At 39.4% G+C, this 24136-nt stretch overlaps 1 protein-coding gene across 1 annotated transcript in view; it reads left to right on the forward strand.

Moving 5' to 3' along the window:
* Positions 1-24136, forward strand: part of LAMB4 (laminin subunit beta 4) — a 104684-nt gene that overhangs the window by 76666 nt on the left and 3882 nt on the right. The window contains 13 exon segments of the mRNA XM_068549913.1: positions 2925-2952; positions 2954-3078; positions 6449-6485; positions 6487-6652; positions 7397-7398; positions 7598-7659; positions 7662-7756; positions 10801-10945; positions 14769-14976; positions 17713-17851; positions 20442-20615; positions 21924-22009; positions 22011-22075. Coding sequence (XP_068406014.1) covers positions 2925-2952; positions 2954-3078; positions 6449-6485; positions 6487-6652; positions 7397-7398; positions 7598-7659; positions 7662-7756; positions 10801-10945; positions 14769-14976; positions 17713-17851; positions 20442-20615; positions 21924-22009; positions 22011-22075 — 1332 coding nt within the window.

Below are 24136 nucleotides of genomic sequence, written 5' to 3' on the forward strand. Positions count from 1 at the left end.
GTTGAGTGATTGCGACCGGGCCACTATGGTGCCCCCAAGGCCTAAAATATTTACTCTCTGGCCCTTTAAAGAAAAAGTTTGCTGACCTGCTCTGGGCAAAACGAGGATGAGCTGGGTATAGTTTCCACCCCTCTAGGAGTACACAGTCTACTAAGAAACCAAAAAGATTATAGTTCTATAGAAAAATATCCCTCCTCCCCCAGAAAAGCTCCTGTATTAAAGAATAGTTGAAGCTGCAGAGTTTTATGTTACATAAAACACAAGCGTAGGGACTTCCCTGGTGGTGCAGTCATTAAGAATCCGCCTGTCAGGGCTTCCCTGGTGGCGTGGTGGTTAAGAATCCACCTGCCAATGCAGGGGACACGTGTTCAAGCCCTGGTCTAGGAAGATCCCACATGCTGCGGAGCAACTAAGCCTGTGCACCACAACTACTGAGCCTGCACTCTAGAGCCCACGAGGCACAACTACTGAAGCCCGTGCACCGCAACTACTGAACCTGTGTGCTGCAACTACTGAAGCCTGTGCTCCGCAACAAGAAAAGTCACTGCAATGAGAAGCCCGCACACCGCAACAAAGAGTAGACCCGGCTCACCGCAACTAGAGAAAGCCTGAGCACAGCAATGAAGACCCAACGCAGCCAAAAACAAACAAACAAACATACAAAAATCCACAAGCATAAATATAAGGCCATTCGTTATTACCAGACAAAAAATCCTGAAGTATATGGCAACTGCTTAAAAGTTACATAAGGAAGATGATACAACTCACCTGGATAGTTCAGAGGAAGGGCCACCTGCATCATAAACGAAGCTATAGGGCCCAGAGAGGTCACATAGCCAAATCAAGTTGGCAGGTGAGGACTGGCACTTCTATGCCCTGGTAAAGACTGTGGCCCCGGGTTCCCAGATCTCCTCACTTTTTAAACAATGTCAGACATCCAGATTTTTATGGAAATGTCCCCACTTTAAAATATAGGCAGCTAATCCAATAGTGCTTTCAAAAAGCACTGTATAGGCCAAAGAAACTTGTCTGAGAATGAGTTTTGGCACATGGACCACTGGTTTGTGGTTATAGGACATGGCAGATGAAGTGGAACTGAGAAAGCAGAAGGAGCCAATCCACAGTAGATGCTGTAGATAAAGATACTGCAAGAGCCCTGAGCAGGACCAGAGAGAAGAAAGCAAGAGAAGCAGGAGTCCCGGGGCCAGGCCTGAAGCCATGAGGAAAGCCTGCCCCCTCTTGGTCCACCTGCTAAGCTCCTATTCCTCTCTAACAACCACCCAAACACCACCCCCTCACTGAAGCCTTCCCTGACCTCCTGAGAGAAAGGATGTGTTTCCTTCTGCATCTTCCCACGTCTTTGTGGCTCAGCCATTGCCTCACTGAGGGACTCCTGTGGGCAAAGCTGCCTTCTCTGTACCTTTCTCCAGGCCTGGTTTAGTTAAGTAATAAATGTTTGTTGGGTAAATTACAAATCAAAGGGGAAGGGGGGAGGACAGAGAAACCAGGATATCATAAGCATAGATTGAGAAGTCAGACTACTGTGGTTCAAATCCACCTGCTGCTGTGTGGCCTCAGAAGTTACTTCTCCAAGCTTCAGTTTCTTCATCAAAAGTGGGGTTACAGTCTCTATTTCATGGGATTCTTGTGAGAATCACTCAAGACAAGCCACTTTGCATGGTGTCTGGCACGTAGTAAGTGCTTTAAGAGTACCAGATATAATAATAGTAATTACTGTTATTGTTATTAGCCAGAAGGATTACAGTGGTAACGGTTGGAGCTTGAAGGAAAAGTCTGTAGATTAGAAGGGAGAGTGAGAGCAGAAAATGCTAGGAAGCATTGGTTAATACTTTGCAATCATACCAAGATAAATGAGTCCCATAAATTTGTATTGTAGCTTCCCTGAACTGTACTCTTCAATTTGTCCCCAAGTTCCTCGTAATGAGGGATATTCTAATTATTCACCTGAACCAAATGTGTTTGCTGAACCCAGCCAACTGAAGTGGGACAAAGGTGGCACCATCAAAGGTGATGTAGAAAGGACACACTCAAATGTACACTCGCCAGCAAGGAAACCTGTCACTTGTGGAAATTCAAAGTTAAGACCCTGTACAGAAGTAGCAGTAAAAGGATCCTTGCTGGAAGCAGATTTATTCTAAATGAGGTACTGATTTTTATCCTTGGCTGTTTGAGGGATTCTGTTAAAAGCCTAATATAAGTTGGCTCCCTTAGACTGATTTAAATGAACCATGTCTGAATACGTGTTTTTGAAAACCCAAGCAAAGGGAGACAGAGTATAAACAGCTGAAATTGAAAGATTCAAAAACCTTTATGCTAGGAGACCATTTTAAATGAGTGCTGAAATACTCTAGGAAACGGAATTAACAAGAAAGAGATAAGCCATAAACAGAATCATAAACTGTCAAATGAAAATTTGGGGGGGAAAAATCCATCCTAAGTATGAGGATACCTAATAATGAGGGCAATCTTTTTTTTTAAATTATTTAATTGTATTTATTTATTTATTTTTATTTATTTATTTTTTGGCTGTGTTGGGTCTTTGTTGCTGCGTGTGGGCTTTCTCTAGTTGTGGCGAGCGGGGGCTACTCTTTGTTGCGGTGCGCGGGCTTCTCATTGCGGTGGCTTCTCTTGTTGCTGAGTACGGGCTCTAGGCGTGTGGGCTTCAGTAGTTGTGGCACGTGGGCTCAGTAGTCGTGGCTCACGGGCTTAGTTGCTCCGCGGCATGTGGGATCTTCCCAGACCAAGGATCGAACCAGTGTCCCCTGCGTTGGCAGGCGGATCCTTAACCATGGCGCCACCAAGGGAAGTCCGAGGGCAATTTCTTTACGTGTGTTTTTTTCACCAATCTGTCGAATGTAATATAAGCTTAGCTACATTTACTCTCATTTTCTCCTATAGGAAAGAAATCATGCAACTAAGTGAGCAGAGGAAAACTGTATGAATTTCAAGATCTGAAAGAAACAAGAGGAAGAACGAGGAATAAAGTGAACCTCTTACTTGAAGATCTTCAAGAAGAAATTAATTCGCACTCCCGTGCCCGTAATGCAAGCATCATGGGTAAGAGAGAAAATGCACCTCAACTGTCTGTTTCTGGACGGGAGTTGATAAAATCCCTAGTGCATTCCATTAGTGAATCTCCCTGTACTTATTGCCACAGCACCTGAGCACTTTAGAACATGAAAACACACCCATTAAAGGTATTATTTGTGCATGCATATTTCAACTTTTTAAAACATTGCAAAGCTGGATAGTATTTGCACAAAATAACGCTAACAATCTGCGATACTAAACAAATACTGAAACCCAAAGTATTGTGATGCCAAACCATGCTAGGATCTCGTTTAATCAGCAGCTTGGAAATTCTATTATGGCCATAAGGAAATGAGAGAGACATGTTTCTATGCCTTCCTGAGTATAAGCCACTCCATTTCCAGCAACCATAAATGCAAAGGAATATGAGGCAAGAAGGACCTAAACAATTTCTCATAAGAACTTTGGAGGAATTTGGAGACATGTAACATACGAGAAGCCTGTAATTCATATTGCATAGTTCTTAAAAAAAACCATAGGTCAAAAAGAGTCATGTACCAAAATGTTCATTGCAGCTCTATTTACAATAGCCAGGACATGGAAGCAACCTAAATGTCCATCGACAGATGCATGGATAAAGAAGATGTGGCACATATATACAATGGAATATTACTCAGCCATAAAAAGAAATGAAATGGAGGTATTTGTAATGAGGTGGATGGAGTTAGAGTCTGTCATACAGAGTGAAGTAAGTCAGAAAGAGAAAAACAAATACCGTATGCTAACACATATATACGGAATCTAAGGAAAAAAAAAAAAAGGCCATGAAGAACCTAGTGGCAAGACGGGAATAAAGACACAGACCTACTAGAGAATGGACTTGAGGATATGGGGAGGGGGTGGGGTGAGATGTGACAGGGTAAGAGAGTGTCATGGACATATATACACTACCAAATGTAAAATAGATAACTAGTGGGAAGCAGCCGCATAGCACAGGGAGATCAGCTCGGTGCTTTGTGACCACCTAGAGGGGTGGGATGGGGAGGGTGGGAGGGAGGGAGATGCAAGAGGGAAGAGAAATGGGAACATATTGTATATGTATAACTGATTCACTTTGTTATAAAGCAGAAGCTAACACACCATTGTAAGGCAATTATACTTCAATAAAGATGTTTAAAAAAAAAAAAAAACAGAAGCTAACACACCATTGTAAGGCAATTATACTTCAATAAAGATGTTTAAAAAAAAAAAAAAATGAACGGGAATTATGCCAAAGCCAAAATCAACTTGGAGGAGAAATGGAACTCTAAAGCAAAACTTGCATTAGCTCGTCTGCTGATCTCCCATGAGATCCTTGTTATGTTTTGACATGGACAGACAGCTTGTTAGTACCAGGTGAGGCAGCACTGAACTTATTCACACCAAACCCATCTAGTTGAGCCGTATAAGGGAAAATATACGTGAAACCTATCTCAAGGCAAAAAACATGGTCTGCTTTTCCTTATCCTATGTCTATGGTCCTGTTTGTCATCTGATCTTGAGCTAAAAGAGAAAAAAACAGATGGCAATTATGACCCTAAAGGAAGGCCTGAATTTGATGAAATCACTATTGACGATGCTCAATGAATGCTACGTAAAGAGTAAGGAATTTGTTCCGATTCCTAATCTGGAAGAAGGTGCCACTGAAAGAACTGAACATCCATCAGCAGTCACCCAGGCCAGGTAGAAGAGAGCAAGACTGCCCCATGCTGATTCTCTCAAACTTGCAGTCCAACAGCAATCACTGGGCTTTTTCTCGATGCCTGACACTGTGCTGAGCAGCAGAGACGGGCAGTAAGTCTCGCCCTTAAGTCATCCCAGTCTCGTGGCGGGAAGACAGGCGTATAAACAATCCCCAAACAGTGAAAAGACTCTATCAGAACATTTTCAAGCTGCTTCGGGAACAGAGTAGAGAGAGTGGAGTTCTTCCTGGGTCTATCAGAAAAGGCCTCTCAGAATAAAGATAAATTTGCCAGATAAATCAAGGCAGAAAATCATTCCGAGCAATAGAAACATGGCTTTGTGTTCATTTGTGTGTGTGTGAGATGGGGGGGGGGGGGCGGGGGGAGGCGGTTCATGATAAATGAAAATCACGATATATTGAGTCTGTTAGTGTAAAAACCAGGAATGTTGAAAAGATAAAGTGTGGCTATCGTGCCTGGACTATGGCTACATAGGAGTAAAGATCAGAACCCTGGGCCTTTGGTTCCTAAAACAGTTTAAAGCCCTAATATACTCTCGTTTGCATTAAAACATCCCACATTACTTTCAGGAATTTGTATTTTCATTATAATATGGAAAATACAGAGACGTGTTTAAGAACACAGGCTCTAGAGTCAAACTACGTGGCTTCAAATCCTGGCTTCACATCATACTCTCAGTGAGACCTTGCTATCATCAGAGCCTCCTTTTCTCACTGGTAAAATGGTGGTGGTCGTGCTAACCGCCTGACAGTGTTTTGTGAAGATCAAGGATGAGAACTGATCGGAAGGACAGGCGTATAGAAAGCACTCAGCACATTAGCTGCTGTCATCAGCCTCAACATCAGAGGTCAGCAAACTACAGTCTGCCAGCAAATCCTACCCACAGCCTGTTTTTGTAAATGAAGTTTCATTAGGAGACCACCTCACCTATTTATGTGGTGTCTGTGGCTACTGCCACTCTACAATGGCAGAGTTGAGTAGTTGTGACAGCAATGTGATGGCAGGTAAGCCTAAAACATTTATTCTCTGGCCTTTTGTAGAATGACTTTGTCAACTCCTGCTCTATATAGTGAGGTGAACTTAGTTGTTTCATCATATTAGATTCATATGGGTAGTCAAAATTAATACCTTACATTTGAGGAACACTTCACAGAGGGTCTCTATATTATCTCACTTAATCTCCACAAATTATCATCATCAGTTTACAGATAAGGAAACACAATCTAAGAGACTTAACAGATTTGCTCAAGGCCATACCCAGACAGTAAAGGGAGAAGCCAGCATTCAAACCCATGTCTGCAAACTTAAGTCTCAGTGCTCTGTAGCTATTACATGTATATCTATGACGCGAAATCTGCAAGTTTGGGAGAATCAACATGGGGGCACTTGTGCTTTATTTTGCCTGTCTTGGGCGACTGCTGACAGCTTTTCAGTTCTTTCAGTGGGCATCTTCTTCCAGATTAGGAATGAGAACAAATTCCTTACTCTTTACTTCCCTATTAAGTGCAAATTTAAGGGAGAGGATGTTGAATTTTTGTACTGATCATTGAGACCAAGACAGTCTAGTCAAACTGGGGAATGATTATCTTGATAACCCATGTACAATTCCATTTGTTTTCACAAAATTTATCTTACTTCACTTTGTGTTGATGTAGATTCCTCAAAGAACATCAAGAAGTATTATCAGAGCTCTATCTGCTGAAAAGAAAACTAATGAAACTACTTCCATCATAGATAACTCTGAAAAAAACAGGAATGACTTACTTACCATCTTAGATACACTAACCTCAAAAGAAAACTTGTCATTGGAGAAATTAAAGCAGATCAAGATACCAGATATTCAAATATGGCATGAAAAGGTAAATATTCATGACAGTATAGTCCAAGTGTTTGTGGTTTTTACTTGATATACAGACCTCTTCAATTGTATTTCCCTGTCTTACATTTTATTTTTTTATTTATATTTTATAAGTGTAGAAAGTGTCTATAAATAATATATATTTAATCTAAAAATAATATAAATATTTATATTTTATTTTTTTTGTTTCTTAAGTCAAAGTTTGAGAAAAATCAAAGAGTAAAGATTGTGGCTTGATTTTATTATTTTATGCTATTTACTATTTCCCAACTGGTACAGATTATGGACATTTACTCCTCCTGCCTCATAAGTAAAAGGTACTTTTTATTTAAAAAAATAAATGAAAGTAACATGGAAATGCTAGACATGTGACTATTTCCCCCAAAACTATAAGTGTAAAAGCGACATTGATTGGCCCAAATGCTGATAACAAATAAGTTAGATATTTATTCAGTTAACTAGGAAATATTTAATCGGTCATATCCATGTACTAAGTGTGAACAGCTATTGAAGAAACACATATGAACAGAGCAGTGTCTTGCCTTGGTGAGCCTGGAGGACGTTAGAAAAAGCTCTGCCAACAAGTTGCTTTTTTTTTAAAATTTTTTTAAAATTTTTGGCTGCATTGGGCCCTCATTGCTGCATACGGGCCTTCTCTAGTCGTGGCGAGCGGGGGCTACTCTTTGTTGCAGTGCATGGGCTTCTCATTGTGGTGACTCCTCTTGTTGCAGAGCACGGGCTCTAGGTGTGCAGGCTTCAGTAGTTGTGGCACGTGGGCTCAGTAGTTGTGGCGCACGGGCTTAGTTGCTCCGTGGCATGTGGGATCTTCCCGGACCAGGGATCGAACCTGTGTCCCCTGCACTGTTGACAGACGGGTTCTTAACCACTGCACCACCAGGAAAGTCCCAACAAGTTGCTTTTTAACATAGATACTTTCTCCTGTCAGGTGTGTGGAGGAGGCACATATGCCCTGTGTGCTATTGTCCTGTGGTGGCCCGAGCTGTCTCGGCTCCTGACCCTCTCGAGGAACACCCTCCAGAAAGCTCAGGAAGCAGAGTTCGTGATTCGCAATTTGAACAACCAAGTTCAAGGGTTGAAAAATCAGGTAAACGATGACTTCTCATGCTTTATTTGTAAAATTAATAGCAATTAAAAAAACAAACTATTTGAAATTTTAAAAATTTCCATTTAACTTCTAAGTGAAAGGGTAGATTCTAGATGTTAGGTGTTCTTGTGCCTGACAATATAGAATAAAAATATAGATGTGGATAAGAATGGTGATTTAGAAGTAGCTGTGAATATTGACATACTTTCTCATATATATTACATATACACATATATACATATAATATGTGTGTGTGTGTATAGTGTGTATGTGTGTATATGGTAAGAAAGAAGAGAAAAATCTCAAAGTATATGTTTGTAGGACATATATAGACTTGTGTGGATATGTTTCCTTTATAGCAAACACTGCATAGAAATGTGTAAACTCCTAGCCTTGAAGGTTTGAAAACTATAGAGCTCTCAAAGTAAAGAATATTTTTCATAAATTCAAGGGTATGTTTGAAATTCTACTAAATAGACAAATTTTGATGTTAGAATTTAATTTAATATTAGAAAATATTTTAATGGGAATATACTCTTAATGCCTTGAACTCTTTCCTATGTTGATAGACGTGATAAAGTTGTTTTAATATTTAAGTACCTGATAATGGAATCTCTAATAATTTTAAATGGCTTCATTTACTTTTCTGGTCATATTAATAAATGGGTATAATTTTTAATTACCTAGCTTTCTTTAGGGTTTTTTTGTGAATACATTATACTTATCTTGAAAGGATGAATACAATTTTAGGTGTTTTGTGAATACATTGTGTTCAACTTAAAAACAAGATGATGATGTGCTCCCTAGTTTGCTTTTTTTTTTTGGACAGTATACATAGAGCCTTTGATGAAGAAGAAAAAGCTCCAAAAGAGCTGAATTTTTTACCAATATAAGGTAAATATTTTATCAGTTAGCATTCTTGTTTGCAAGCAACAGAAACCAACTCCTCACCAAAAAGGAAGACATCTGGGTCTCAGAAGTGAGAGGAGAATAGAGAGCCAGCCTTGGGAATGGGGTGAGAACCACAGCGCTGAGACACACTCCTGCGCATGCGCACACGCAGAGCACCGGTTTGCTCCGTGAGCCTCGCCTCCATGCATCCGAACCCCGGCTGGTCCTACGTGCTTGCCCCACAGGCTCCGGATCCAAGTTCCAGAGCAAGTCTCTGATTAACTTAGAGAACATCCCCACACATCCTAAATGTTGAAAAATTTTATTTACATAGTCATAATTCTATATTGCCACCTAGTTTTTCACTTATATGTTATTCTTCATTGCTTTAACAAATATTCATTGAGTACCTACTGCGTGCTGGACATTTATCTAGATGCTGGGAATACAGCAGTGAACAAACGCAAATCCTGATCTTGCATCCCTGTGGTTAAAAGAATCCTTAATGGTTTAATGTAACTTTAAACTACTATATTGCCCCTTCTCAAGAACCAGAAATCTCACACCATTTAAATAAGCCCCGTGTTAAGCTATTACTTTTAAAAGGTAACCTCTGAAGTGTATAATAGCAGGATCTGGCTTAATCAGCACATAATTGGAGAACTGGAAAAGGATGGGGGTTGTCATGTTGATAAAATGATGTGCTATTTTCCTCTTGATTAGAAGGGGGAAGCATGCCAGAAGAGATTACGAGAGAATTCTCAGGAGTCATGACAGAGGATGGATTGCAGAGAGATGTTTTAAGAGTGAAGTAATTTAGCAATCTCTTTCTTTCTGAACATGGCATGGACTAATCTACACTGAGATTTCATGTGTATAATTTGGTGCTTCCTATCCAGAGTATTTATTTCTGGAATTCTCATCTTACTTCTGTGCATTCTTACTCACTGCTTCTCCATTTTATTTTTTTATTGAAATATAATTGACATAGAACGTTGTATTCATTTTAGGTATACAACATAATGATTTGATATATGTATATATTGCAAAACGATTAGCACAATAAATTTAGTTAACATCCATCACCACACATAGTTACATTTTGTTTCTTGTGATGAGAACTTTTAAGATCTTTCTTAGCAACTGTTATCCATTTTAAAGTTTAAAAAGTTCTAGAGAATTAAGGAACAACTCCAAAAAATTAAATTACATATTTTTAATCATGTAAATATTTCTTTTTGTTTCATCATTTGCCAATGACTACCATTAAATCCTTTTCCACAAAGTCTGTGTGGCTTAAATTAAGCTGGCTATTTTTGTGGGGAAATAAAGGGAGATTTTCTTTTTTCCTTAACTATGTTTGATCCTAATTAGCCCTGCTTCTGTCACAGTTAATTTATTAAATACAGCTCAACTTGTGGATGATATTGTCCTATTTCTCTTTGTTTTTTCTCTTTCTCTCATTTGTTGGAATCCCAAGAAAAAGTCCGTGACCTTTCTCAAATCACACAGTTAAGAATTTGCACTTCTAGGTTGTAAACATTTTAGTTCTATCATTCCTCCACCAAGTGTACACAGTATCTGGAATTTATCTTTGTAGCCTGCTCTGAGTTCAAACTCGTTTATTAAAAGGAAGAATGCTTTCTTTTTACTCTCAAAGAAAGTACATTATCTGAATCTGAAGAATGTTTAAAAGAGTAAGTATTTTAACATATTAAACTTATTATTTAAACTTAATATTTTAACTTATATTAAAGAAAATGTTCTCAACTTACTAAACATAAGGATCACTGTAAGTAATTTCTGTGACATTTGTTGATATAATAGAATGCTAACATCTCATTAAAACAGAATTTGTGTTTTCGATTTGTATCAGGAAAAGTCATTAGTCCTACATCAATAATTGTTTTCAAATAACAATTTTGATCACTAATAATGTTTTAAGAGATAAGTTCACATTATTAAGAAAACATGGTAATGAAAACAGATAACATCACCTTTTAAAAGAGTCCTTTAACATGAATCTATTGTTTAATTATGTAGACTTCTATTATATTTTTAGTGACCTCTATTTGGTCCAGCTAAGTAAGGAAACGTCACAGAATGTGCCTAATTGTTATGTTTGCCTCATTGTTTTTTTTTTCTTATTCCAGATCAAAAATATAAGTAAACTGGCAGAAGTCTCCAAAAACAATGCCTTACAGCTAAGTGAGAAACTGAGGAATATGAAAAACCAAAGTGAATCTGAAGAAGAAAAAATGAATCTTTTAATCAAGAAACTGAAAATGTTCTTGTTAGGTAATTTTTTTTTAAATATTAGGACTAGTTTCCGTCCCTCCCCCACTCTTCCTCCTCTTCTCTCTCCCCATCCACCTCCTTCTCCTTCTTTTTCTTCCTTTTTTAATGTATACTCTAACATCACAACCAACTCCAAATTACATTAACTGGAAATGACATGGCTAAATCAGAAACATGATATACTCCTTGATTTTAAATTTCTTAATGAAAATAATTCCAAAATATTAACTCTGTATCAAAAAAAGTATGGCTCTCTGTATAAGATTAGTTTAGTAATAAATCCTAGAATTTAGTTAGAATTCCAAAGAAGTGAACTTGGTGTTTAAAGTTATTTTTTTAAACAAGGAAAATCTAACATGAAGACTCTGTCAGATTCCACAAATTTCTCTGCTGACAGAGTGTGTGAGATCAAGGTATGCCAGCTGTTGGCTAGTATATCAAATACCGTGGTGAGGTGGCATCTAAAATATTGGTTATTTTAGATAACTATTATTGACTATTTTCCAAGACTCATGTTGGCTTTCTGTGACTGACCAAAGGGGGAACTATTTGATTTATTATTATGAATTATTATTATAATTATGAACTTAATGTCCCTCATTGTGCCTTATTTTCAGAGAGGTTTGTTTTAAACTCCAGAGAACTATTAGTTAAAGATAAAGATCAAATAGTACAGCTGGAAATTGATGGGAAATCTCGCTCTCGGTAAATAATGTTGTTTGGGTACAACACTACATGGAATTGATCTGAGGAGGCTTTCTTTCCTATAGCCATCTTCCAAATTCAATAATTTAATATTCTCCACATGAATTAATCGGCAGTTGGGATGTCGGTTACAATCTTTGCAATCACTTTATTAAATCTGTTTATTTATAAGACACCCCTGTGGCCAAGTATTCTTTCCATCTCACTGTTTCTAGAAATTGTATTAGCAGCTTTAGTCCTGATTTTCAAAATAAGAAAAAAGTAGGGAGTAAAAATGATCAGTAAAAATGACCAAAATAATCAGTAAAAATGATTGGGTGTGGGATCAGTCAACTGGACATTTTTGTTTGTTCAAAAGCAAGTTTTCAGTGAGCGAGCGAGACGGATTGATATTAACTAGACACAGATCCAGAAGCTGTGTGAGGAACACGGTAGCTCTTTCTGCAGATACAAGTCAATTCAGACACCAAAACTAAAACGAAATCAGAACTGCCACAGCGTCCTCAGTTCCAGCAACGGTTCAAAAAGCAGGTTCTACCTGTTTTCCTCCTAGTTCACTGGGTCACAGAGGCTACTCCTATACTGGTCCTAGTTCTCATTGCTACTAAATAAGTTTCTAATAAAAATGTCACTTTAATTGGCCTAAGGAATTAGGGGGAAAAAAAACTGTGCTCAGATAATTACAATAAAAATTAGAACTAGGCATCAAGAAAAATCCTATTCCATAAAAGGAACTTTCCTGGTCAGGGTCCGAGACTCTTGGTCACCAGGAAGCAGTGCCCTTCACCCACCCAGTTCTTTGCTTTTCTTGGCTATAAAGCCCAAATAAAATGATCATTACATTTATGGTGGCCACACTATTCAGCTCTTCTTTTACCATCTTAATATTTTCCTTACGGTCTGAATTCCTTGTTAACAGAGTTATGTGTCACTTCTCCTGAAAGTGAATTTATAATCACTTGAATATGAATTTTTAATCTCATAATAAATGCCAAGAAATGTTTCATGACTGAATATGGGGTTAAATTAAATTCACTTTTTATTAGAACTTTTTTTTTTAACAAAAGTTACTATTCCTAGAAAGAGCCAACTCCTTGATTCTGTTTAAAATATGGTTTTAATTTATTCATGAAAAATTCTCGTCACATTTTTTTCAAAAACATTATAGGAAGTAAAATATTCCTTTTGGGAACTCCCTGGCGGTGCAGTGGTTAGGACTCGGCGCTTTCACTGCCAGGGCCTGGGTTCAATCCCTGGTCGGGGAACTAAGATCCCACAAGCCGCAGGGTGTGGCCAAAAAAAAAAAAGGAAGTTAAATATTCCTTTTATATTAAACAAGAATAGGTAAGGCAAAAATGATTGCAAAGAAAATGTATACTAGGGTCATGTCAATCAAATACTAAAAGCTATCCAGGGCTCCTATTGTCTCTCTTTTTTTTTTTTTTTTAGTATTTATTTACTTATTTATTTAGCTGTGCCGGGTTTTAGTTGCGGCACGCATGCGGGATCTAGTTCCCTGACCAGGGATCGAACCCCGGCTTCCTGCATTGGGAGCACGGAATCTTAACCACTGGACCGCCGGGGAAGTCCCCCCATTGTCTCTTGAATGAAGTCCAGTTTCCTTAGCCTCACATTTAGGGGCATGTGTGATCTGCTCCCAGCCTTCCTGAACTTCACTCTTTTTTTTTTTTTTAACTTTTTTAGACACTTTTTAGCTTTCTTAGTTACTTTTTTAGACCCCCCCGCCCCCCACCGGCCAGCCAGGAGTGACCCACGCACTGTTACCTGTTCCACCCTGAGCTTTGGTCTCGGCGGAGAATGCCCTTACCCCTCTCCTCACTGCACGTCTCCACAAATGTAATCTGTGCGGGCCTCTAAGACCAGGTTGAAATGCTCTCTTGAAGTTCTTCCTGAAGTATTTTCTCCTCCCTCTGAACCCCACATCATTTTGTCTTATGTTTATCACTTCTGTTCGTAAGGGATCAGTAATCATCTAAAATGACTTATAATTCCCCACTTGGTGGTGAACCCCTTGGGGATCAGATCTGTGTCTGCTTCATCTCTGACTTCCCCTGTGGCGCTCAGCATCTGTGCCTCGATAAGGAGCCAGAGAGAGACAAAGAGCTATTACCCCACATACCGAGAGTCCATCTTATGCACTTTAGTTCTCAAAGGGGGCCAATTGTATTCTTCTGAAAAGCAGGACATGGATGTATTTAAAGGTTTCTTTTTTTTTCTCCCCACCCCCGGGCTGCACTTGGCGGCACGCGGGATCCTAGTTCCCCAATCAGAGATCGAACCCACGACCCCCTGCCGTGGAAGCACAGAGTGCCAACCACTGGACCACCAGGGAGTTCCCTAAAAGTTTCTTTATAATACGTTAATCATACTGTAAATTACTTTGTTTTGTTGCATCCCCTTCTCAAAATAGGCCCTTGAGAAGTAGCATCAGTTATAATTACCCAATTATGCAGGTGAGCAAAAATTGTGAGCCTTTTTAATGTCATGGAGGATTAGAGTGGAGTTTTGTTGAGTCCAAACCCAGTGCTTCCCCATTGTCTCATTCATGGTATTTGAATCTCTTTTTTTTAAATTGAAGTATAGTTGATTTATAATGTTGTTAATTTCTGCTGTATAACAAAGTGATTCAGTTATACATACATATGTACATTCTTTTTAATATTCTTTTCCACTATGGTTTATCACAGGGTATTGAAGATAGTTCCCTGTGCTATACAGTAGGACCTTGTTGTTTATCCATCCTATATATAATAGTTTGCCATTGTGTTTGAATCTTAATGACATCTAAACATTTTAATTGCTTTTGAATCTGTACTTATAATAAGCAATTCTTGTGAGGACATTTTGTAGAACACATATCTGTCATTTTTCGTTTTTCCAACAAGCATTGAATGAATTCAGCTTTACATGAGCAGCTTTTCTTTCAGAGAGAAGGGAAAATTGAGGATGAAAAAGCATCTGTGAGACATATACAATAATCCCTGTATTCTAGGGACACATAATCAAATGCAAATTAATTTAGAATTCGTTGTGGTGATATTTACAAGGTAGAATGATAAGGAGACACAATTACCTAAAACCCATCTTCTTATTTAAGAGGATAACGTGCCTCCAGAGGACATAGAGAGGGTTGCAAATCGTGTACTTGACATCCACTTACCAGTAACATCGCAAAATCTGACCCATGAATTTGACAAAATACGGAAACTTATGCAACTCTGTGAGGACTACAGGACAGAGGAGAACAGGCTAAATAAAGCAGCAGATGGAGCCCGAAAGGTTTTGGTGAAGGCAAAAGCAGCTGAGTAAGTACAGTATTAATATTCTCCTCCTCCTCTAACAGGCCATCTGCCAAAAGGCCATCTGAAAAATATTTGCCTAAGGAGCTATAACGTTCAAATGAAATTACCCTCTGATCGTTCATTGCCCAAAATGAGGGCTAAGCTGTCTGTGGAGGTGCCCCAGAAAGCTGGGAAACTTGGAGGCATTGTGCAGAGATGCTTGTTTCCCGTTTTCCTTAGTCTCTGAATGCCCTTCCAGTGTCTGCTACCTCTTTATACCAATATACACCAATAAATGCCATGTATTAATTATATGCCAATATCTTAACAAGTGCTGGGACTGTCTGTGTATTCTTCCTTTCTTGCATACCTATTTTTTTTTTTTAAATCTTTATTGGAGTACAATTGCTTTACAATGGTGTGTTAGTTTCTGCTGTATAACAAAGTGAATCAGCTATACATATACATATATCCCCATACCTCCTCCCTCTTGTGTCTCCCTCCCTCCCACCCTCCCTATCCCACCCCTCTAGCTGGTCACAAAGCACCGAGCTGATCTCCCTGTGCTATATGGCTGCTTCCCACTAGCTAGCTATTTTACATTTGGTAGTGTATATATGTCCATGCCACTCTCTCACTTCGTCCCAGCTTACCCTTCCCCCTCCCCGTGTCCTCACGTCCATTCTCTACATCTTGCATACCTATTTTTGTTTCTTTCTGTATTTACTACAATATCAGTACTTTGAAAATCTAGAGTAAAGAAAAGTATATCACATTAAAAATATGATGGCGAGACAGAGAAGAAATGAACACTAGTGCCCCAGGAGTAATACAGGAGTAGAATGATATATACGGTACACAAAGTCCACTAACTCTTGCTTCCTTTTGCCCTTGTCGACTTAGCCAAGCAAAGAGGAAAAGCCACCTTGATGTTTTTATGATCATGGGGTGCTGTGAGCCATAGGGTCAGTGGATGATGGTACCATCATCAACACCCACCACCATTTTTGGACGCCCAGAAGCAGAGTTGAGACCTGAGCTGCCTTCACTGTCTCATCACCCACCTATACAGATGAAGTGCACCAGACTCCACTGAAAGCCCAGCCCCTTCTGGTTTTAATATTTCAAACTAGGAAGATTAAGCAACTGGGCACAATCATGCAGCAATTAAAAATGATGCTGACGAAGGATTTTTAGTAACATGCAGAGATTCTTACAGTGTAATGTTAATGCTTGTAAAAAGAAGATAACAGATTATACGTGGAAGAGGATCTCAGTCATGAAAAGAAAAAAACTGGTAGGACAAAAATGCTAGAATGTGCCAATATCTTAACAGGTGGTAGGATTACTGGTGAATTTTCCCTCCCTGCTATTTTTTTCTTCTTTCTTCTTTTATTGGGGTACTTTCTAAATTTACTATAATGAGCAGTACATTGAAAATCTAAAGGAAAAAAAGAATTCAGTAAAAAGATATGGGGGAGGGGGGAGTTATGAGAAGGAAAGCCTCCAGAACCCTCACTGTAATTGTAGAGAAAAAAAGTATAGAAAGGGAGAGCAATATACTGTATGATTCCAACTATAGGATATTCTGGAAAAAGCAAAACTATGGAGACACAGTAAAAAAAGATCAGTGGTTGCAGGGGTTGAGGGGAGGGATGAATAGGCAAGCACAGGAATTTTAGGACCGTGGAAACACTCAGTTTGATACTATAATGATAAATACATGTCATTATACGTTTGTCCAGACCCGTAGAATGGACAACACCAGGAGTGAGCCCTAATGTAAACTGTGGACTTTGGGTGTTTACAGTGTGTCAGTATAGGTTCATCAGTTGTAACAAATGGACCCTCTGGTGCAGGATGTTGATAATTGGGCAGGTTATGCATGTGTGAGGGCAGGGAGTGTGTGGGAAATCCCTGTACCTTCCTCTCAATTGCGCTGTGAACTTAAACTGCTCTTAAAAAAAAAAAGTTGTGTGGTTTTTTTTTTTTCTTCAACGGAGAGAAGGATTATCACCGGGAGGAGAGGCTGGGTTGGATGGGGAAGGGGTTGTTTTGCCATTTAGCTATTTTTGCTCTCATACAAGCATTTCTAATGATGCCTCTGCTAAGATCTATTTCCCTGACTTTGTACCTTCTTCCAAAGGTGCTTCTGAGCCCACAGATCTAAGTATCTGGTGAATGTTGACTTGAGGTGAGCTCATTTCTGTAAAATAGACTATCACCTGGAATGCTTGTGATGGTAACCTCTGACTGGGCCCCTGGGCAGCTGGAATGTCAGCGAAGCTTAAATAAACCTGAATAAACACAGCCTGAAAACGCAGGGCCTTTCGTTCTCTTTTGCTCCCTCTGGAGCCTCTTGACTACCCCGCCCCCTATTCCAAAAAGGATTTCAAGAGCATTACTTAAGTTTGAGAAAGCAGAGAACTGGAATTGGCCGAAGATAGTTTTTTTTTGTTCCAAGCTTGGCAGTTTTATCCCCCAAACCTCTCTGCTTATGACAAGAAGAAACGAGACCTGTAACCTTGATTTCCATATCTGGCAAAATCTGTATCTATGCATGCATATGTATGTGCTTTTACTGGCATCTAAATGTACCTATGTCTCAAAAGGAAGACTTCAGCACTTTGCCTTGCTTAAGAGTGATTTCAATTGACTTTATGAATAATTCAGTAAAGTTTTTGTTGAGTCGAATGAACTCTCAAGGTGAAATAAATGAATAATTGTATATTTATCTAATCTGATATGTTAATATCTTAGAAAAGCAGCAAATGTTCTATTAAATCTCGACAAAATGTTGAATAAGTTGCAACAAGTTCACATCACTCAAGTACGGGCAAATTCTACCATCACACAGGTGACTGCCCAGATAACAAAAATAAAAAAGAACGCCCTGCAGGTATTTCTCTATCTTCCTTGAAACTAACCTGAAATAGACTTTGAGTGTGAAGACAGCACAGTTTTTATATCTCATCTTACCTGTCTGATGGAATTATTATGATGATAAATAAGATTATGATAGTATTATGTGTTTAATTAATGTTCTACAGAGTTATCCCGGCATTATTTCATCTCATTGTTGACCAAGCCTGGGGGACAAAGCAGGTGTTACCATCAGCTTGTAAATGAAGAAACTAAGACTCATGGAGGTTAAGTCACTCACCTAATGTCTCGCAGCTAATTAATGGTAGATGTGAGGCCAGTATTTATCCCTTCTGATACCAGGGAAAGTAACGGACTTCTGAAAGCTCACCAACCAAAGAAATTAAGTTAATTGTTGCCAGATTTTTATAACAAAATATGCATGAAATCTCATCAGCGTATCCTAAGACTGAAAGACTATCTTACCTGAAAGAAAGGGTTCCATCCACTGTTTGGCAGGAATAAAGCCACGGTTTAACCCAGGGGATGGATCCAGAAGAGGAAGCCTGGCAGCTGGAGGACAGAACAGGACCTAGACTGAGAGTCTGTGACGTATCTCCCTCCAACACATCTTCTTCCCAGCAGATTGCAAGCTTCTCAGTCTCTGTTCTTCCCCGGAGTTTTAGATATCTAAATACATGCATCATGAAAAGAAAAGCAGAAAGCACCAGCACAGGAAGTCGTGCACCTGGAAATAAAAAGCTTAGATATGAAGAGGTTGCATATATACAGGAGCAAAAAATAAAGAAGGTCTCCCGGTTTTCCCCTTCTAGACATCTACTCTAGAACAGGGGTTGGCAAAATACAGCCCAAGGGCCACAGGGACCCACCAACTGTTGTATCCAAAGTCACACCGCTTTATTGGAATTCAGCCACATATTGTCCATGGATGCTTTTGCACTACAATGGCACAGAGTTGAATAGTTGCAACAGAGATTTTATGGACCACAGAGTGTAAAATATTTACTAGCAGTCCCTTTACAGAAAAAGCTTCAAGATTCCTGCTCTAGAAAAACTCCCACCTATGCCCGAGGGCCTAGGAAGGGGCTTCAATTTCTAACAGCATGGTGGACCAGTATATCAAGTAGCCACCTAGTAGAAAAATACCTGAAAATGTTAGATATTTTAACAATTTTTTAAATGCATAGCTGAATTGGTAAAAAATGGAGGAAATCTTCAGAGGCCAATAATGACCGGAAAACATGATCCAGACAGATAATCAAGCATGAACCTGATGGCAGGCAGAGGGCAGCTGTCAATCCCTGGTGTATTAAAGCTGTTGGTTTCCCTGGCTGCTATGAGTAATAGACAGAAAATGAAGCCCATGCAAGGAGGGGATGAGACCCCTGCATAGAGAGGAGACCCCAAAAGGCAAACCTTCAAGGAAATGTTAAACTATTTCAGAGAGAGGAAGAGGCAGTTAAGATATTAGCCTGTGCATGGAGGGGGAGAGTCTTTACTAAGAATTATTAACAAGCTGGCTCTCAGGTGAGATGGGGCCAGAATTCACACTACCTGGGTGGCCCTGGTAAACCAAGCTAAAAATGTCATTTAAAGTGGTCCTGGGTTGTCAGGGCCCTCAGATGCCTGACAGAGGCAATGAGAAATCCTTTCCAAAGGAAATGTACCTTAAAACCAAGCCTCAAAGGATTCCCTTGAAACACACAATAAAGAAACAAATCGCCTTAAGCAAGAGTCCATCAGAAACAGTAAACAAGAGAATCAGAATGCAGGAGACTTCGGATATTACCATTATTGGATATCCAGTACAAAATAAGAATGTTTATTACGCTTAAGAAAAATCAAAGAAGGCATGAAAGTTTGACCAAAGAACAAGAGACAAGAGATAACAAATGACCTGTCAGACTTCTAGACGTGACAAGTATAGTCGCCGAAATAAGAAACAAGTATAAGGTGTTCATTATTGTTTATAAGGGAGAAAAAAATTAGAAGCCACCTGCATCCATCGGAAAATAGAAGAATAAATTTTTGTATATTCAAACAATGGAACACTTTAAATTGGTAAAAGTGAATAAAGAATTTAAAAACTTAAGAATAAAAAAAGAATAAAAAGAGTTATGCAAATTAGGTGACCTGTACCAGAATAATTTTGAATTAAAAAATTCAAGCTGCAGAAATACACAGGATGATGTATTTGCATAAAGTTTAAAAGTAGAAAATACTGTATATTGTTAGAAATACCAAATAAGATGAGTTAAAAGCATGTAGAAGTATATGGAATGAGAAATCTTAGATTCAGAGTAGTGGTGACCTTTAGGGGGGAGGGGGTGATGATGGGGGTGGTACACCCAGGGTCTTGGCTCACTGGCAATGCTTATTCTTAAGCCAGCTGGTGGGTACACGGACACGTGCCACATCTTCTCCTAGACCCTCTTGTCTGTCTGAAATATTTTTTTATAACATTTTTTTAAGGAACAGAAAAAGCAAAGGAACGATTTCCTTTCCCTTTACACCTAGCTTGTTTTCAGAGGGGTCATTACATCATGTATTTTCTTGTTTGTTACATAAAGAGACTTTCTCCTTTCTGGTCTCTCAATCAACAACAGGCTAAAAATCAGGCCCGGGAGACTGAGAATGAGCTGGACTTCACAAAGCAACAGTCAGCGCAGGAGGGTGGACTTGCCCGGCTGCAGACCAAGTTGCAAAGGAATCGAGACGAGGCCATCCGTGTGGGAGCTCAGGCTGAATCGGCCCGGCGCCAGGCTGGGGGCCTTGAGGAGGTCATTGGTCCTACCCCTGCCACTAAGACCAGACAACAGTGCTTCTTTGAAGGATAATCCCTTCACCCCAGATTTTTGTGCCATTTGTCAGCATTTCCTTTAGTGCTGGTCCATGCTCAGCAGTGCATGTTTGTAGGGACCCCACTGGGCATGGAGATGCTTCTGTAAGTGGAGTGCTGTCTCCAAAGAAGACAGGTTTTTGGCCAGATTATGTTAGAGTGTTCAGCCCCATCTACTCATCCCGTATTACTAGTGACATCTTAGTCCCATTTTTCCTAAACTTCCAACCATTCACAATTTATGTCATGGGTCTATGCTGTATGTATTCACATCTGCCCACATATACAATACAATCTGATTGAGCCCTTTAATTAAATCACAAAACAAAGAAGTGAAAGTCATCTGCCAAAGGGATTAGATCAAGTTACAGAAATCAGAGTGAGTTCATGAAACAGTTGTGGAAAATGGCCTGTTCATTTCGGTTGCTGAAAGAAGCTATCAACTCATTTTCTTAGCAGGAAATCTTTGGTTGGTCACATTAATATAGCAGCTTAAGCAAAAGAAAGAGGTTGAAGTGTTCTTGTAATTGGTGTATTCTCTTGCTCTTAATTCCTAATGTGCTGGGTGCATTTTCCACTGACTTGGGAGTTGAGGGCTTTTTCTATGGAACAGAGGATGAGAAAGGTGATTCCTGCCCACCCTCTACCACTTCCATAGTGCGTTCCTGGGTCTGGCGGTTATTCATCTATGTAACGTTCCAGGTGGTCAGCCACTCAGCTGACCCTGAAGATTTCCCTTCTAAACGCGAGGAACCCTTCACACCCTCCTGCCTCCCTGCCTCCCTTCCTTCCTCATTCCCCTTTCACCTTTGTGCCAAACAAATACTGTGTCCTTGCTGCTTCTGAACCTTCACCACTCTCTCTGACCTTCACCTTGCACTTGCAGCTGTTCGACCCCACTGAACCAAACGTTTGTCATGGGCAGAACGGGCTCAGTTCTGTCCTCTGTTATCTCTGACCTTAACGTAGTTCAGGACAAATTGTTGCCTTAACATGAAAAAATGCTTGATATTTTGTAACAGAAACATTTTATTTGTGACTAACTAAAGCTGAGCATTTTTTCAACCTGAAAAAAAAAGACCCAAGCCATGCAAATAAAAGCCCTGTCGGAAATATCAGAGTGACTCAAGCGTCACTGACTGGCTGATGGTTGCACTTATTCCTTTTATGAACATTATCAGGCAAACATCATGCACGTGTGCACGCTTTATAAATATTTTCTGGTGATGGGAGCGTTGCTTTGTTACAGGAGCTTGCTGAGCTACAATGTCAATATGCTATTCTTCAGCATAAGACAAGCGTGCCAGGACTGGCAAAGGAAACCTTAGGGAAAGTTGAAACTAAGAGATGCAGCAGTCAAACTGGCTGCAGATACAGAGGACAAGGTAAGAAGAATAACAGGTACCTATTCTTTAGATGTTCCCAGCTTTATTGAGGTATAATTGCCAAATAGAATTGTATGTATTTAAAGTGTACCCCATGATGATTTGATGGACGTGTGCATTGTGAAATGACTACCACAGTTAACACGTCCACCACCTCACATGTTTACTTTTTTGTGTGTATGTGGTGAGAATGCTTCAGATCTACCCACATATACAATACAATCTGATTGATCCCCAGAACCCATGCATCTTATAACTGGAAGTTTGTACTCTTTGGCCAACATCTCCCCCCATTTCCCCATCCGCCAACCCCTGGCAGCCACCATTCTACTCATTCTATGAGTTCAACTTTTTTTTTTTTTAGATTCCGTATATAAGTGATATCATACAGATTTGTGTTTCTCTGTCTGGCTTACTTTCATTTAGCTTAATGTCCTCTAGGTTCGTTCATGTTGTTGCAAATGGCAGGATTTCCTTGTTTGTCATGATGAATTATATTTATACATATATGTGTATATATCTGATGTGTGTATATATGCCTCTCACATTTTCCTTATCCAGTCATCCATTGACAGACGCTCAGGTTGTTTCCATGTCTTGGCTATTATGAATAGTGCTGCAGTGAACACAGGAGTACAGATATCTCTTTGAGATACAGATTTGGTTTTCTCAGATATATACACGCATCCGGGATTCCTGGACCATGTTGTAGCTCTCTCTATCCTTTTACCCACTCCCCCAGTTTGACAATAACATCATAATACTCCACCTTTCTGGTAGAACATATACCAATTTCAATTTATCATTGACACAGTTTAACCACTTCTGAGTCCACCGAGGAGAGAGAAGTAGGAGCTGGGTTTGTGACTGTAACGGAATATGTCTCGTGCCTGATTTTATGTCAACAAGTATTGATGAGCTCTGTCTGCATTAATTGGAACACACTGAGATTGCCTATGGTCACCTTGAAATGCCCTTGTCCTAACTTGGTACTTCTCAACCAGGGGTGATTTTATCCCCTCCCCTGGGGATAAAAATGTCTGAATACATTTCTGCTTGTCACAACAATATCTAGTGGACGGAGGCCAGGGATGTTGCTAAATGTCCTGTAATGCACAGGACATCCCCCTGACAGTGAACAATTATTCTGCCCAAAGTATCAGTAGTGCCGAGGTTGGGAAACCCTGTCCTAAGATATGCTGCTCATTTTCTCCTCTCCTGCAAGTTACTTTTTTGGAGTTATGATCTAGACTCTAGGGTGCTAAGTCATTTATCATGGGTCTGTAGGTAGCAATCCAGAAGGAAACATACTCTGAAAAAAAATGGAAATTTTGATGCACAAAAGGTGTAGTAAACATAGAACACATACAATCAGAAAGGTAATCAGAGTGTTTTTTCCACAGCTGATATTCATGATTGTTCTGGGCAATCATCATGTCCTGAACCACCTCTAAATCATCAAGAAATATCGAATGATAAGTGGTCTAGTTTTACTTCTAGTTGTATTTATTGTCTCCCAAAACTTTAAAATTAACCATATTTATTTCGAATATAAGTAACTCTCAGAATACTAAAATAACCCAGGGACTTCCCTGGCAGTCCAGTGGTTAAGACTCTGCGCTCCCAATGCAGAGGGCACAGGTTCGATCCCTGGTAGGGGAACTAAGATCCCACATGCCGCAGGATGGGGCCAAAAAAAAAAAGAAAAAACCAACTCTCACTTACAAATTCTACTTTATTATAAAATGAGTCGTTGGCCCTACAACTATTTATATCATCGTTATGAAATGAAAAAAATGAAAATGCAACATTAGTGTGGGCCAAAGTCAGGAAAAATACATACCAAACTGTTACCATTAGATATCTCTGGGGGCAGGGAGGGTGAAGAGGAAAACACTACTTTTTACATTTACAGAATTGTTTTAAAAAGTAGTGAGTCTTTTTCACTTTCAGTATTTTCTTAATAATTTTAAAAAGGAAATACTAGGAAAGATTCAAAAAGACAAATGTTGTTTTTACCTTGCACTCCATAGGCGATACCATGAAAAATCAGTTTCTATTATTCCCAGACCTTGGT

This window comes from Eschrichtius robustus, chromosome 8 (assembly GCF_028021215.1).
Source record: "Eschrichtius robustus isolate mEscRob2 chromosome 8, mEscRob2.pri, whole genome shotgun sequence".
In the NCBI taxonomy this organism is placed as follows: Eukaryota; Metazoa; Chordata; class Mammalia; order Artiodactyla; family Eschrichtiidae; genus Eschrichtius; species Eschrichtius robustus.